The 13627-nt window shown below is 40.6% G+C and overlaps 1 protein-coding gene across 1 annotated transcript in view; it reads left to right on the top strand.

The window, feature by feature from the left end:
* LOC129762806 (rootletin) overlaps positions 1-6978 on the top strand; it is a 69181-nt gene extending 62203 nt beyond the window's left edge. The window contains exons 10-13 of the mRNA XM_055761345.1: positions 3140-3785; positions 3845-4994; positions 5052-5674; positions 5736-6978. Of these exons, the coding sequence (XP_055617320.1) occupies positions 3140-3785; positions 3845-4994; positions 5052-5674; positions 5736-5820 (2504 nt within the window). The 3' untranslated portion in view covers positions 5821-6978. The remainder of the gene's footprint in view (positions 1-3139; positions 3786-3844; positions 4995-5051; positions 5675-5735) is intronic.
* The last annotated feature ends 6649 nt before the right edge of the window (positions 6979-13627 follow it).

Genomic DNA, 13627 nt, shown 5'->3' with positions numbered 1-13627 from the left:
AAATACTGGGCAATCACGAAGCGGAGGCTTAAGGCAAAGGGAAAACTTGTTAGGAACATGACTCAAATGAAGAACTGGTGGAATCAAATCGCCAAAACGGTGGACGAAAAGGGTGTGCGCCGCCTAATGTGCCATATTACGGGAAAAGTACGAGAATTTCTTCGAAACAGCAATGAATAATTTTTTTAATTTTTTTTTATTAAAGAGTAAAGAAAATGCTACATTTGTATGAAAAACAAATTATGAATTCGTTAATAAATGACTGAACTACACGCAATTGTTTGTGTTCCAATATTAAATGAAGCAGACTTTAGGCATTCATCAGTTATTGTGTTGTATGTTGCCCAATCAATTCTTGCTCAATTCACGTTTTTATCGTGTAGATCTTTCCACTAACAATTTATGTAATTGTGATCCAGGATGTCATAATAACGATCATGTTGTTTGGTTATGTAAAAAATGCAATTATTGAATTCTGATTCTGATTGAGAAAATTGAAAGGGTATACTCACGCAGATCAGATTATGATAGCTTGAGTAGTCGTGATCTTAAGATTATGCTCCCCATATATGTCTTACTAAGAAACCCGCTTCACTTGCTCGAATGCGCATGCCCATTCTTCTTACCCTCTCCTATACATAAGCAGAACTAAGCACCCAGTGGGATCAGTTCACTACAGCAGCTAAACGAACACGGAGAGAGCACTCATGGCCATAGGATACTCAATATACATCACCTGGCATAAAGTTATTACAACTCCCTACTAATACTGTTTCTTTAGTCTTACATTTATTTGATTTAGGCTTATATTCATGAAGACTTAACTTAACTATTTAGACTTTTAATTTTTTTTTTTAAATTATACTGACTGATGATTTTAAATTATACTGGATGACTCCATGTGCATAATTGGATAAACAGAAGAAAAGGGTTGTAATGGCTGGAATTGAATGTGGTTCTGGATTCTACCACGTTATCTCATCTAACCCGTTTAAGGATACAAGTTCATACAGGAAACGGTTTTTTTCAGGGCTTCCATTTGATGTATCAAAAGAGGAAAAATAACAGATTTTGAACAAACAAAAAACTCAATTCAAATGCAATTACTACACACAATTACAGTCCTATGTCAAGATCCCGTCCGTGTCCCTAGGCCCAGACCCATAAACTTTTTTGAACTTTTTAGTGCTTGTAAATATTTTGGAATCAATCGAAAATTACATAACGCGAATATTTCAATTTTTGCAACACACGCCACCCTCTCCCCTCCCGTTTAAATATGAATGAAATAAAAAAAATATGTACAGGCGAGAAATTTTTTTTAAAGAGCCAGCATTTGTGCCAAAGAGTATGATATTCCTGAAGATTTCAAATTCAGTGAAACATGGGTGCGCAACATCAAGAAGCGTTTCGGCATCCGGCCCCTGAAGGTTTCAGGGGAGACCTATCTAGTGATCAAGCGTGGAACCTTTCTGAATTGGATTTTTTATTTCACAACAATGTACAATGTCGATGAATCGGCCCTTTTTTATAAGGCTTTCTTCGGGTAAACTTTGGTCTACACTGGAGAGTCTACTGCTCCGGGGCTAAAGATGACAAAAGATAGAGTTATCTTTATGCCATGCGAAAATGCTACGGGTACTCACAAATTTCCGATGTTTAGGATTGGAAAAACTAAGAACCCCAGGGACTTTCAAAAACGTTCAAATTCCAGTTGAATATGCTACATCAAACAATGCATTGGTAACTCATACCATATTTCAGAAGTGGTTTCACGAGTTTAACGTATATTTTTTTTTTTAATTTTCCAGTGGAATGGGAATTGACTGACTTTAAGCAAAGGATTAAGAAAGTCGTTTTATCAATTAAATCTGGCAAATGCCGAAGGGAAAAGTCCTCACGGAGAGAGACGAAAGACAAATCGATGCATTTCACCAAGAAAATTTTTGTATCAGAGAAATTTCTCGACGGATTGGACGATTCCATCAAGTAGTACTCAATTGTTTGGCGAATCCTCAAGGGTACGGTAAGTAGGAAAGAGCTCCACGTAAATCAAGCTCTCTGACCGAGATAAGCGGGAAATAGTTAGAACAGGTGCGAATACCGCGGTTCGGTTCTTGTTTTTAAAGGGTCTTTAACCCAAAGGTCATTCGTCCCTAGGTTCGAAAGCCTCAAAAACGCATGCGCAAAGCAACATTCCAACTACTCAACTGCTCGGGTGACAATTCGTCAAGTTTTGGTAAAAAATCCTCACATAAAGAGGGTTTAAAAGGTTGAAGCTCCTCACCTTACACTATCTCACATCGGAAGACGTGTGAGTTTTGCCAAAGCCGTGACCAAGAATGTTTCTTAAAGAATACATTTTGCTATATACCATAACGAAAAGTTCTTCAATTATAGATTATCTTCACTGACGAAAAAAGTTCAATTAGGTTGATTCTGATGGTTTCAACGGGTACAGACGTGATTTACGGAAGAAGGAACAGTATTTTTCAACCAGGAATTTCGGTGGAGGCTGGTGCATAGTTTGGACGGGATTCTGTGCAACCGGAAAGCTCAAGATAGCTTTCATAAAGCAATAAATTAAGGACCAACAACTTATTTTTTTTGAACTGGGCGGCTCGCTCTCCAGATTTGAATTCTGTTGAAAATCTTAGGGGGATCCTTGTAGGCAGAATCTACACTGAGGGAAAACGGTACACCACGGTTGAAAAGCTCAAGATCGCAATTTCGGAAACATGGTAAAATGTCGAGAAATTCGTTCAGCAGAATTTGGTAAATAGTATTCCAACACGAATTTACGTTATTAGTCTAAATGGCAAGGTTACCAAGGTTACATGGTTACATGTAAATCAGCCGATCGTTTTGAATTTATTGATGAGGTTTTGAGAAAATATGTAATCCCCCATTTTGTAGCGGCCGCTATCTTGGATTTTTAAGATCATGGAATACGCAGTTTTATAATGACTGCAAAGATAAAGGTGTGTTCTAAATTTCAGAACAATCGGTCAACAGGAAGGGGGTCAAATTTGTATTAATTTAGGACAGCGCTACAAACAAAGTTACAAAGTTACAAAGCCATAAACGTACATACAAACGGGTGAAGCTAAATAAAACCGTTTAAAAATATCATTTTCAGCAATCGAGGAGTCACGTAACCTGCTGGAGCAAGAGAAGGTTCGTTTGCAAACGATTCTCAAAGAAACGGAGAACAACATGACTAAAACGAACCAGGAGCTCGCGACGGCACAGTCTGACATTCAAAAGTTCCAATCGAAAACAACCCAAAATGATGCCGCCGAGAAGGAACTGCAGGCACGTCTGACCAACGAAACGGAAGAAAAGGAACGTATCCTGCAGGAGCTGCATCAGATTAAGAAGCAAATGGCTGACCTGGAAGGATCGCTCTGTGCCACTCGGCAAGAGCTTGGACGCGCAAGATGCAAAGCGAACCAGGACGAACATCGATTCCACCAGCGTGAGCAAGAGTTGTGTGGTAGAATTGAGGAGGGCAGAGGACGGGAGAAGCGGCTCGAAGATCAGAAACACAATCTGGAGGTTTGTCTTGCCGACGCCACCCAACAGATACAGGAGCTGAAGGCAAGACTGGGCGGCTCCGAGGGTAGAGTTCGGGCGCTAGACGAACAGCTGCTACATTTGGACGCCCTCAAGAAAGAGACGGAGAACAAGCTCAGCTCGATCGGGCATACGCTGAGACGCATCGCAGGCATACAAATGGATGGTTCAGTCAGTTTACCTTACCGTCTGTTGAGCCCATCTAGAAGGTATGAAAATTTCTACGTTTTTCAGATAATGTGCTAACCTTAAATTGGCCTTTCAACAGATATAGCCCCGCCCGGGGTCGCAGTGAGCGAGAGGACTTCCACCATCATCATCACCACGATACACGTAGCCTATCCGGGGATAATGCACTGATCGATGTCGATCCGGAGATAGTCCGGAAGGGGGTCCGTACGTTAATGCAGCAAGTTGCTCAGATCGAACGGGAGCGGGACGATTTTAAGCTGCAACTTTGCACTGCGAAAAAACAGCTCCACGAAGGGGGCGACAATCAAATGCGGTTGGAAACCAAAATTTGTAAATTACAACAACATAATCGAGCTATACACGAAGACAAAACGAATCTGGAAGCGAAGCTGGCGCAGAAGACAAGCGCCTTGCAGGCAACCGAAGAAACGTTGAGGCAAAAAAGTGAAGATCTTAACATTACACGAGAGAAGGCAAGTCATCTCGAACAATCGCTGGGCAGCACCTCGGAGGAGAAGGGCCAGCTAGAGGAACGATTGGAGAAATGCAGACAGAGCGTCTGCCGCTTGGAATCTGAAAAGCGCCATCTTCAAGATGAAGTATCGCGAACGGAGGGGCGAGCCTCGAAACTGGATTTGCAACGAGTGGCATTGGAAGGAGATATTCAACGCTTGCAGATGGCACTGCAGGAAAAAGATTGTACAATCAGAAACGCGCAGGAGAGATTGGAAAATCAACAGCGAACTGCCACTCAGCTAGAGGATCGATGCGCATCGCTTAAAAGTACTGTGGATCAGCTGAAGGAGCGACTGCAAGCCGCAGCTATAACAGAGACCGAACTCAGAGGCGAAATAGCTGGGCTGCATCGCCACAGCACTGACCAGAGCCACACTTTCGCGCTGGGACAGGATAAACTGAAACAGTTGCAGAAATCGCTCACCAGCAGCGAGAACGAGCGCAGAGTACTCTCGGAGCGACTGGAGGCCTCACAGCATTCGATAAATGAACTCAGAAGAAATCAGCAAGCTACCCAGGATCAAGTCCAACGGCTGCAGGAGCAAGTAGCCGACTGCGAAGTGCAGAAGTCAGCCCTGGAGTCGCAGTTGAGATTGGCTAAGTGGAATCAAGAGAATGCGGAGCAATTCGGAGGCGGCTCTGGTGGTGACCAGGATCTCGCTAGGCAATTGGTAAATTCCCAAAGAGACCGTACCGAGCTTCGAAATAAGGTAAGTTTAAGCGATTCGATATCGAGATGGATTCACGATTCATGATTGAGTTTCCAGGTTGAAGCACTGAATGAAAAAGTTCGCCACTTGGAGAACGAGAGACGGGGTATAGAGAAATCAAGCAAATTCTCGGGTCACGTGCAGTTCGATCGGTCGGAAAAGAGTGCTGCGGATCATGGCGGCGAGTTGGATACGAATCGGTTGGAATCGAGTGGCTTCGCTGGATCTGGAGCGATGAAGTTCACTTGTGGCCTCGATCACACTCAGATTGAACAGGAAAGTCGCGAATTGCGAATAAAGATACGCCGCCTTGAAACCTTGCTGGCCGAGAAGGAGTCAGAGCTGGCAAGAGCTCGAGCAAAAATGCTAGAATCGCCGAGTAAGTCATGTGGCAGTGGTTCCGGGGATATTGAACGCTACCGGAATGCGCAGATTCAGGCCGAACGATTGCTTGACGCTAGGGAGCAATCCCATCGGCAGCAGATGTTGCGTTTGGAGAATCAAATCTCAATGCTGCGAGAGCAGCTTGCTCAGGAAGCCAAACGACGCCAGATGTACATCCTGAGAAGCTCACGAGCTGGCAGAGAAATGCAGCAACTGCGACAAACCCTTGGGGACTCGCTGAGAAATATTGCCCAGGAACCGATTGATTCCACGCTGCTTGAAAGCGAAGCGAGAAGGTAAGTGAAAATGCGCTATGCATACCTCTTCAGAAAATAAATGGGATTTTTGTATACATAGATTGGATAGTGCAGTATCGATGAGTTTACCACCAACGACATCCACTCGTGATTACGATCGGAGCTTGAGTCCTACCTATCGTTAAACTAACCAAAGAAAAACCAGCTCTTACATAACAAATGATCACTGCCAGAATTGAAAACAACAATGCATTTACGTACCGTGCAATCAAGTGAGTAGTACTGAAACATACATACCCAAACAACAGTACAAAAATCGATTAACAAAAAAAAACGTTGAAGTCAGTCCGAAATGGAACAACAAAAAAGGTATCTGACAGCATGTTGACCATTTCCGTTCATTTCTCGAGTCTGAGAGAATAAATCTTCAGGGAAGAATACCATAAACTTAAAGAAAAAAAACCTGACATCGTCATCATCAGAGGCTCTTTTTGGTAGGTTTATTAAAATAACATTATCTGATAGATTCCATATTGCTGAAATTTTGCTCCATAAAATTATGAACTTATTGCAAAACATATAATACAACCCAGTTCATGATCATCTCATTTGCACGAATACTGAACCAAAACACATAACTGTTGAAATCGAAATTTTCAACTGTATAACAGTGAAATAGTGAAATGGTGAAATGATCCCATCAAATTTTCAAACATTGCAGTGCACATCTTCTCAATAAGCAGTTATTTCGAGTGGGATGCAGCAGTTGTAGAGCTTTAGAAGGAAACTAGAAGAGATAGGAGTGTCTGAGGCGAATGAACTGCAAAGTTTAAAGCCTCTTAAAAACAAAGAAGAAGAAGAAGATAGGGGTGTAGATCAGAACGAATAATATAAAACGAAAAAGTTTTAAGCCTATTGATATCTCATGAAAGCAACTAAGAAACTGCCTTGACAATTTTCGAAACAACAATCATAAATACATCTCATGTATTTTGTTAGCTTAGCTTCGTAATAATTTTATCAAATCAATGTAGTTTTGGACGAATATTATTTAACGCGTCTTGTTCTATTTTCCATCTATTTATATTTTTGTGAAAGCGGGTTAAATAATATATTTTTTCAATCATAAAAGTTTTGAAAAAGCATTCAGCCTAACCGAGGTATCAATTCCATTATAAATAATACTAGAGCACAATCGAAACATATCCAATCCTATCAATATTTGATAGTCACAATAATACATCTAGTAAAAATATTCATCTATTTAGAATGAAGTTCCTTTCGAAGATTGAATCCAGTAGAATATAAAGTTCATGTAGGTTTAAAAAAAACGTATCGAATAACAAGCAAAATATAATATTAAAAGCAGCGTTTATAGACCTTTTCACTGTATCACAGTCCTAGATTTGAACGAAATGACCTCGATAACGAATGTCGAATGTCGAAACCTCCGTATTGGTAATCAGCAGAGTCCTAGATCTTCGAAGATGAAAAATGAAAATCGACTCTCCATTCAGTTGCTTCGCTTCGACCAGGACTACTTCGGCATTCGCCGTCAACATAATTTGAATTGACTAGAAAATGAATTGAAGAGCGTTGAGAGTAAGGATGGCTGATGAACTATTCTGGCCAATGGTTGTTCTTATTGTAGAGTGAGGATTTCTATCAGTGTACAAGTAATAAACGCACCCCTAAAGACAATAGCAAATGCAACTAGTGAGAGGCACAGTCAGTCTAAGCCAATCCTTTGTACAACCAAGAAGCAAATAAATGTCTTACAGAATATAAGAGTAAACGGATCACTCTTGTTAATTCCGGCTGGATTCTCGAATACATTACATTGGCGACGAGTCTGGAAGCTTAAGCAGCGCATTACAGCGTGCGGATGTGGCAGTAATCGTGAGAAATCGATTTTATGGCAACAAACGAGACGACAAACCGTTTGGCTGAGGAAAACGGAAACATGGCGTCAAGAGGCAGCCCGAACGTGGAGGGCAGCAATATGGCGGCGCCAACGGCCGTTGCAGGGTTTCGCTATTTCGATGCGGAGATAGAGGAGTGGGAACTCTATAAGGAGCAAATCGAACAGTTTTTTGTTGCGAATCAAGTGAGTGATAACAGGCGAAAGGCGGTGCTGATTAATCACTTGTGTTCCAAGACGTACAAACTACTGAGGGATCTTTGTACACCGGATCAGCCGAAAGACAAATCGTACGCAGATTTGTGTAAATTACTTTCAACACATTTCACTCCACCGGTGGTTGTACACAAAGAGAGAAGGACATTTTTTCGAGCGATGCGACACGACCACGGTTACGAAGCAGTAAATGAATGGGCGGCTCGGGTGAAGAACATGGCAGCAAATTGCAAATTTGGAGAACACCTTCAACATAACCTAGTCAACAAATTTATATATGGGCTGGACGGGAAGGCGTTCGATCGAGTATGTGAGGAAAATGAAGAGCTGACGTTGGAAAAAGCACAGGAGTTGGCGCTCAAGTACGAGAAGGACGTTATGGAGGTGAATGTCAACTTTGTAAAGGATGGGAAAGACTTGAGAAAACCAAGAGTAAACAGAACTAAGCCGAAAAGGGAGCCGGATTCGGAACAGCGAACAGTGCCGGAAGCAGCGAAATGTCGAGCTTGTTTCAAACCGGGCCATTACCGAAGAGACTGCCGTTTTCGGGTGTACGTTTGTCGCAAGTGCAACCGGAAAGGACATTTGCAAGCAGCCTGCGATTTCCAAAGGAACTTTTTCATGGCGGCGGATACAGAGTTGCGAGATGATGGCGGCAAAGAAGACGATGAAGGAGACAATCTAGAACTCCAGCAGAATTATATCAGTAAATATAAAACCATTAATCTTTATAAGCTAATTAATTCGTTCGAGGAGAAAAATTGGTGTGAGGTAAAAGTCAAGATAGGAGAAGAGGAATTATTGATGGAACTGGACTCTGGTGCGGGGGTTAGTGTGGTTTCAGATGATTTTTACAAGAAAAAAATGATTCGATGGAGCTTGAAAGATTCTGATCTGCATCTTAAGTTGTACTCGGGGGAAAGGATAAAAGTGGTCGGTACCATATTACCAGTTGTAGAGTTTGGTGGCAAAACGAAGAATATTTTATTTGCAGTGGTTAGAGGAGGGGGTCCACCCTTGCTGGGTAAAAATTTTATGAACGCATTTGGAGTGCGTTTCGCTGCAATCAATAACATCACAGTTAATGTTGACGAAAAACTCAATAATCTTTTCACGCAGTACGCTGATATTTTTACGCCTGAATTGGGCTGCTATAAACACGGAACAATTAGACTCGAACTGGAAGAAAGTGCAGCACCAGTGTTCAAGAAACCGCGACAGGTACCATACAAATTCCAAGAAAAAGTAGCAGTAGAACTTGACAATATGGAGAAAGCCGGTGTGATCACGAAATGCGATAGCTGTGCCTGGGGGACACCTCTCATACCAGTAGTGAAGGCTGACGGGAATATTAGATTGTGTGGTGATTATAAAGTGACTGTAAATAGCTACATTAAGGATGTCAAGCATCCTCTGCCAACGGCTGAGGAAATTTTCGTAAGACTCAATGGGGGGAACAAATTCTCCAAGCTTGATTTATCTAAGGCGTATAATCAGTTCAAACTTGATGACGAGTCTAGGAAAATGTGTGCCATTTCCACATTGCAGGGAGTTTATTTGATGAATCGGTTACCTTTCGGTGTCAAGCCCGCATCAGGGATTGTGCAAAGGGAAATTGAGAAGCTGTTGTGTGGCCTGAAGGGCGTCTCGAATTTTTTGGATGATGTCATTGTAACTGGCTCTACGGATGAGGAGCATCTTGGTCGGCTGCAACAGGTGTTCGATGTCTTGAGCAGGGCGGGCTTGAAGCTCAATAAGGAGAAGTGCAGTTTTTTCAAGAATCAAGTGACTTTCTTAGGGTATGCTATTTCGAAAAATAGTTTAAGCAAGACAGACGAAAGGATTAAAGCAATTAAAGAAGCTCCAGAACCCAAATCGTTGACGGAGGTGAGAGCATTTGCGGGGCTTGTAAATTATTATGCACGATTTATTGCTGGTTTAGCGGACATTATGAGTCCTATGTATATGTTGCTTCGCAAAGGTGCAAGATTTGATTGGAATGAGACGTGTAGCATGGCTTTCAAGAAGATTAAAGAAGAACTTTGCAAGGATGTAACCTTAGCTCACTTCAATCCAAAGGCGGAGTTGTTTCTTACTTGTGACGCATCCAATGTCGGTGTTTCGGCGGTGCTAAGTCAAAAAGAAAGTGGTAGAGAACGACCCGTAGCATTCGCATCGAGAATCCTTCACCCATCAGAGGTCAATTATAGCGTTATTGATAGAGAGGCATTAGCGGTCATATATGGTGTGAACAAATTTTTTCTCTATTTAGTAGGTAATAGATTTCAAATCAAAACGGATCATAAACCCCTCCTCAGTATTTTTAGCCCAAGGAAAGGGATTCCTCCAATAGCAGCAAGTAGAATGCAGCGTTGGGCGCATTTTTTGTCAGGGTTTAATTACGATATCGGATACGTTAAGTCACAATTGAATGTGGCTGATTTTACTTCGCGCTTTCCGGTGGAATCTTGGAGAATTTGGAAAGAGGAAGACTCATATTTGAACTTCATCAACAATGATGAAGGACAGATGGTGAATGTAAGAAAAGTTGTGGAAGAATCCAAGAAAGATGATCAGTTAAGGCTGGTTACTAAGGTTTTGAGGGGAAAGGAAAATGTCAGTGTCTTGGAGTCCACTCCATATCGAAGTTTTGTCGAGGAATTGTCCTTAGAAGATGGGGTAATTATGAGAGGACATCGAGTGGTGGTTCCATTGGCGTTGAGATGTAATGTTCTCAAATCCATGGATCACATTTAGGGATTGTTAAGAGTAAAAGTGTCGCTAGAGGTTGTGTCTGGTGGCCTAAAATAGATGCGGATATTGAAAGTTTCGCCCAAAATTGCAGTTCGTGTCTTCTACAAAGTTCATCGCCGCCAAAGGCGAAGCTGGTTTCGTGGAATCCTCCGGAGAAGGTTTGGAGTAGAGTGCATGTCGATTTTGCGGGTCCCGTTAGAGAATGGAATTTTTTTATTGTGGTTGATGCCTTGTCAAAATGGGTAGAGATTTTCCCAACAAAAGTATGCAATGCCAAATTTGTGATAGAGAAGTTGGTTGAATGCATAGCGCGATTTGGAATATTTGATGAAATGGTAAGCGACAATGGTGCACAGTTTGTGTCTTCAGAGGTTCGTAAGTTTTTAGCAGCGAATGGTATTCGTCAAAGCTTGACAAGTCCGGGTCATCCTTCCACTAACGGTGCGGCTGAAAATATGGTAAAATCATTCAAATCATTCCTTCGTAAGTCGGAGACAGGGAGTCAAAGTGTGAATGGTTCAATAGCCAATTCCTTGATAGGATACAGAAGAGCTGTTCATTGTTCCACCGGATTTTCGCCAGCCATGATGATGCTAGGTAGGGAGGTTAGAACATCCTTGGATTTGATGAACCCTTGTCCTACTCGGTCAACCGAAATAGAAGTTGCTGCTAGGGAAAATTTGGGATCAAAGCAGGATATTCAGAAGCAGAATTATTCAGGTAACAGAGAAGATAGTTTTGCAGTGGGAAATAAAGTCGTTCGTGATTATACTAACCCCAACAAGGAAGTTTGGGTTTCAGCAGAAATTATAGATGTGTTAGGTAAGCGTAACTATCGAGTGCGGTTGGATCAGTCTGGTCGACAGATAAAGCGTCATTTAGACCAAATTAAACGTGATTCACGTCAGGAAGTTGAACCACTCGACGATAATGAACGGACAGGAGGGAATATTAAAACTAAGCAAAACCTGCCACAATCGAAAGACTTTTTTGTACCGGTAAAAAGAACGCCACATATTTCCAATACCCCCGAATTACTTATGCCTCTAGTAGACCAGAACCTTTCTGAGGATGAAAATTATCAAAGCTGTAATGAGGTCGATGACAGTTCGACAGCGTCAACCGCAGACCCACTATCAACGTCGCAATCACCTAATCATTCTGCACCATTGAACATTTCTAGTGATAGGGATGAAGGACTTGTAGTAGCGGGATTCGAAAGAGGATGTTGGAGACTGAGAGATAAGGATGGAAGAATTATTAAAAAATAACTAGATTTTTATTATTCAAATTTATTTCAGATTTCTGTTGTTAAATTTTCATTTATATTCAAGAATATTAAAAAGCTTAGTGCGAGGGTGTAGAGTGAGGATTTCTATCAGTGTACAAGTAATAAACGCACCCCTAAAGACAATAGCAAATGCAACTAGTGAGAGGCACAGTCAGTCTAAGCCAATCCTTTGTACAACCAAGAAGCAAATAAATGTCTTACAGAATATAAGAGTAAACGGATCACTCTTGTTAATTCCGGCTGGATTCTCGAATACATTACACTTATTGTCGTGACTAATGAATACAAATTTGCCTCTTCATTCACCCTGACTTCAATCCACACTTCTACTTTTCCCGACATGAATCTCGTTACCCGCGTACACGATCTGATTTTTACGTTCATATAAAGTGAAACTAAAACATGATTTCTGATGTAAAAAAGTAGTTACACGATTAATGGACGGTTTACTGTCTACCCACCGTGAACTCAAACCAACGAACTTAGAAAGCTGTCAGGTATGCTATAAAGATCCTCGCGTTAGTACAGTAGAACCCCGATTATCCGCGAAATAGTTGGGCAAGATCACCGCGGATAACACAATAAATTACTGAAAATGAAACAAACACAAAAAAAAAAGATAATTCAGCATGAAAACTATGTTTTATCAATACAAGAAACATTAAACTATCCATCTGTAAGGTCGTGTACATCAATTGACAAATAATGTGAAAGTCATGACCAAAACAACAGAACAAAAACCTACCACACATTGACAAATTTACGGAAGGTTCATGGAATTACTATGGAACTCACTCTCGCGGATGAACCGCACAACGGATCATCCGCTCGCGGATAATCGGGGTTCTACTGTATTAGTAAATAGCGTGCAGTTTGGGAGGAATTCTAAACAAAGTTTTAATTCACTTCGTCTCCGAGTTCAATTTTGTGAAAAAAAAACAAACAGAAAAACGGACAAAATTCACAAAGGACCTGGCCAGGTAAGGGAGTAAAAAGTGGCCCCAAACCAAATCACTAGCTGTATGGCAAATATTGTATAGGATATTAAATAAGAAATTTCGATGGTTTATTTGAACCCTTATGTGGTTTTTACATAGGATCTATAGTGAAAAACGTACTTTTTGGTTTATTTCACGCCATCCTCAAAAGCTTCGAGATAAAAATTTGATTAAAATACTGAATGTGCATCTTATTACGGTGTATCAAGAAAAATTATGAAAAAAAATTTCATCAAAAAATTTAGTACTAAAAAATATTTTAATTTTGAATTTTTTTTTGGGATTTAGAGATTCAGTACTTCTCTAATTCCTATTTAAATGTGTTTCTACGGCTTTTCTAGAAATATGTGATTTTTTTCAGATTTTTTGTTCAGTGTTGTGCGGTACAAAAAAAAATATTTTTTTATATTTCCAAAGGGTCTGGCTGTGTAAGGGAGTAAAAAGTGCCCTCAAACCAAATCACCAGCTGTATGGAGAATATTGTATAGAGTACTACATAAAACATTTTGGCAGTAGTACCATATATTTGAGTCCTTATATGGTACACCATAGGATCTATGGTGAAAAATGCACCTTTTCGTTTTTTCACGCCATTCTCAATAGCTTTGAGACAAAAATATGAAAAAAATATTGAAAGTACATCTTACTTAGGTGTATCGATCAATATTTTCAAACAATTTTTTCATCAGAAAATCAAACACTAAAAAAAAATTTAAATTAATTTTTATTTTTATTTTTGATCAAATTTCAATTTTTTTTTATTTTGAGATTCAGTACTACTCTAGTTTGTATTCAAATTTCTTTCTACGTAT

The sequence above is a fragment of the Toxorhynchites rutilus genome, chromosome 1 (assembly GCF_029784135.1).
Source record: "Toxorhynchites rutilus septentrionalis strain SRP chromosome 1, ASM2978413v1, whole genome shotgun sequence".
In the NCBI taxonomy this organism is placed as follows: domain Eukaryota; kingdom Metazoa; phylum Arthropoda; class Insecta; order Diptera; family Culicidae; genus Toxorhynchites; species Toxorhynchites rutilus.
Note: the sequence above shows the minus strand (reverse complement) of the source record. Positions and strands in the feature narration are given on the sequence as shown.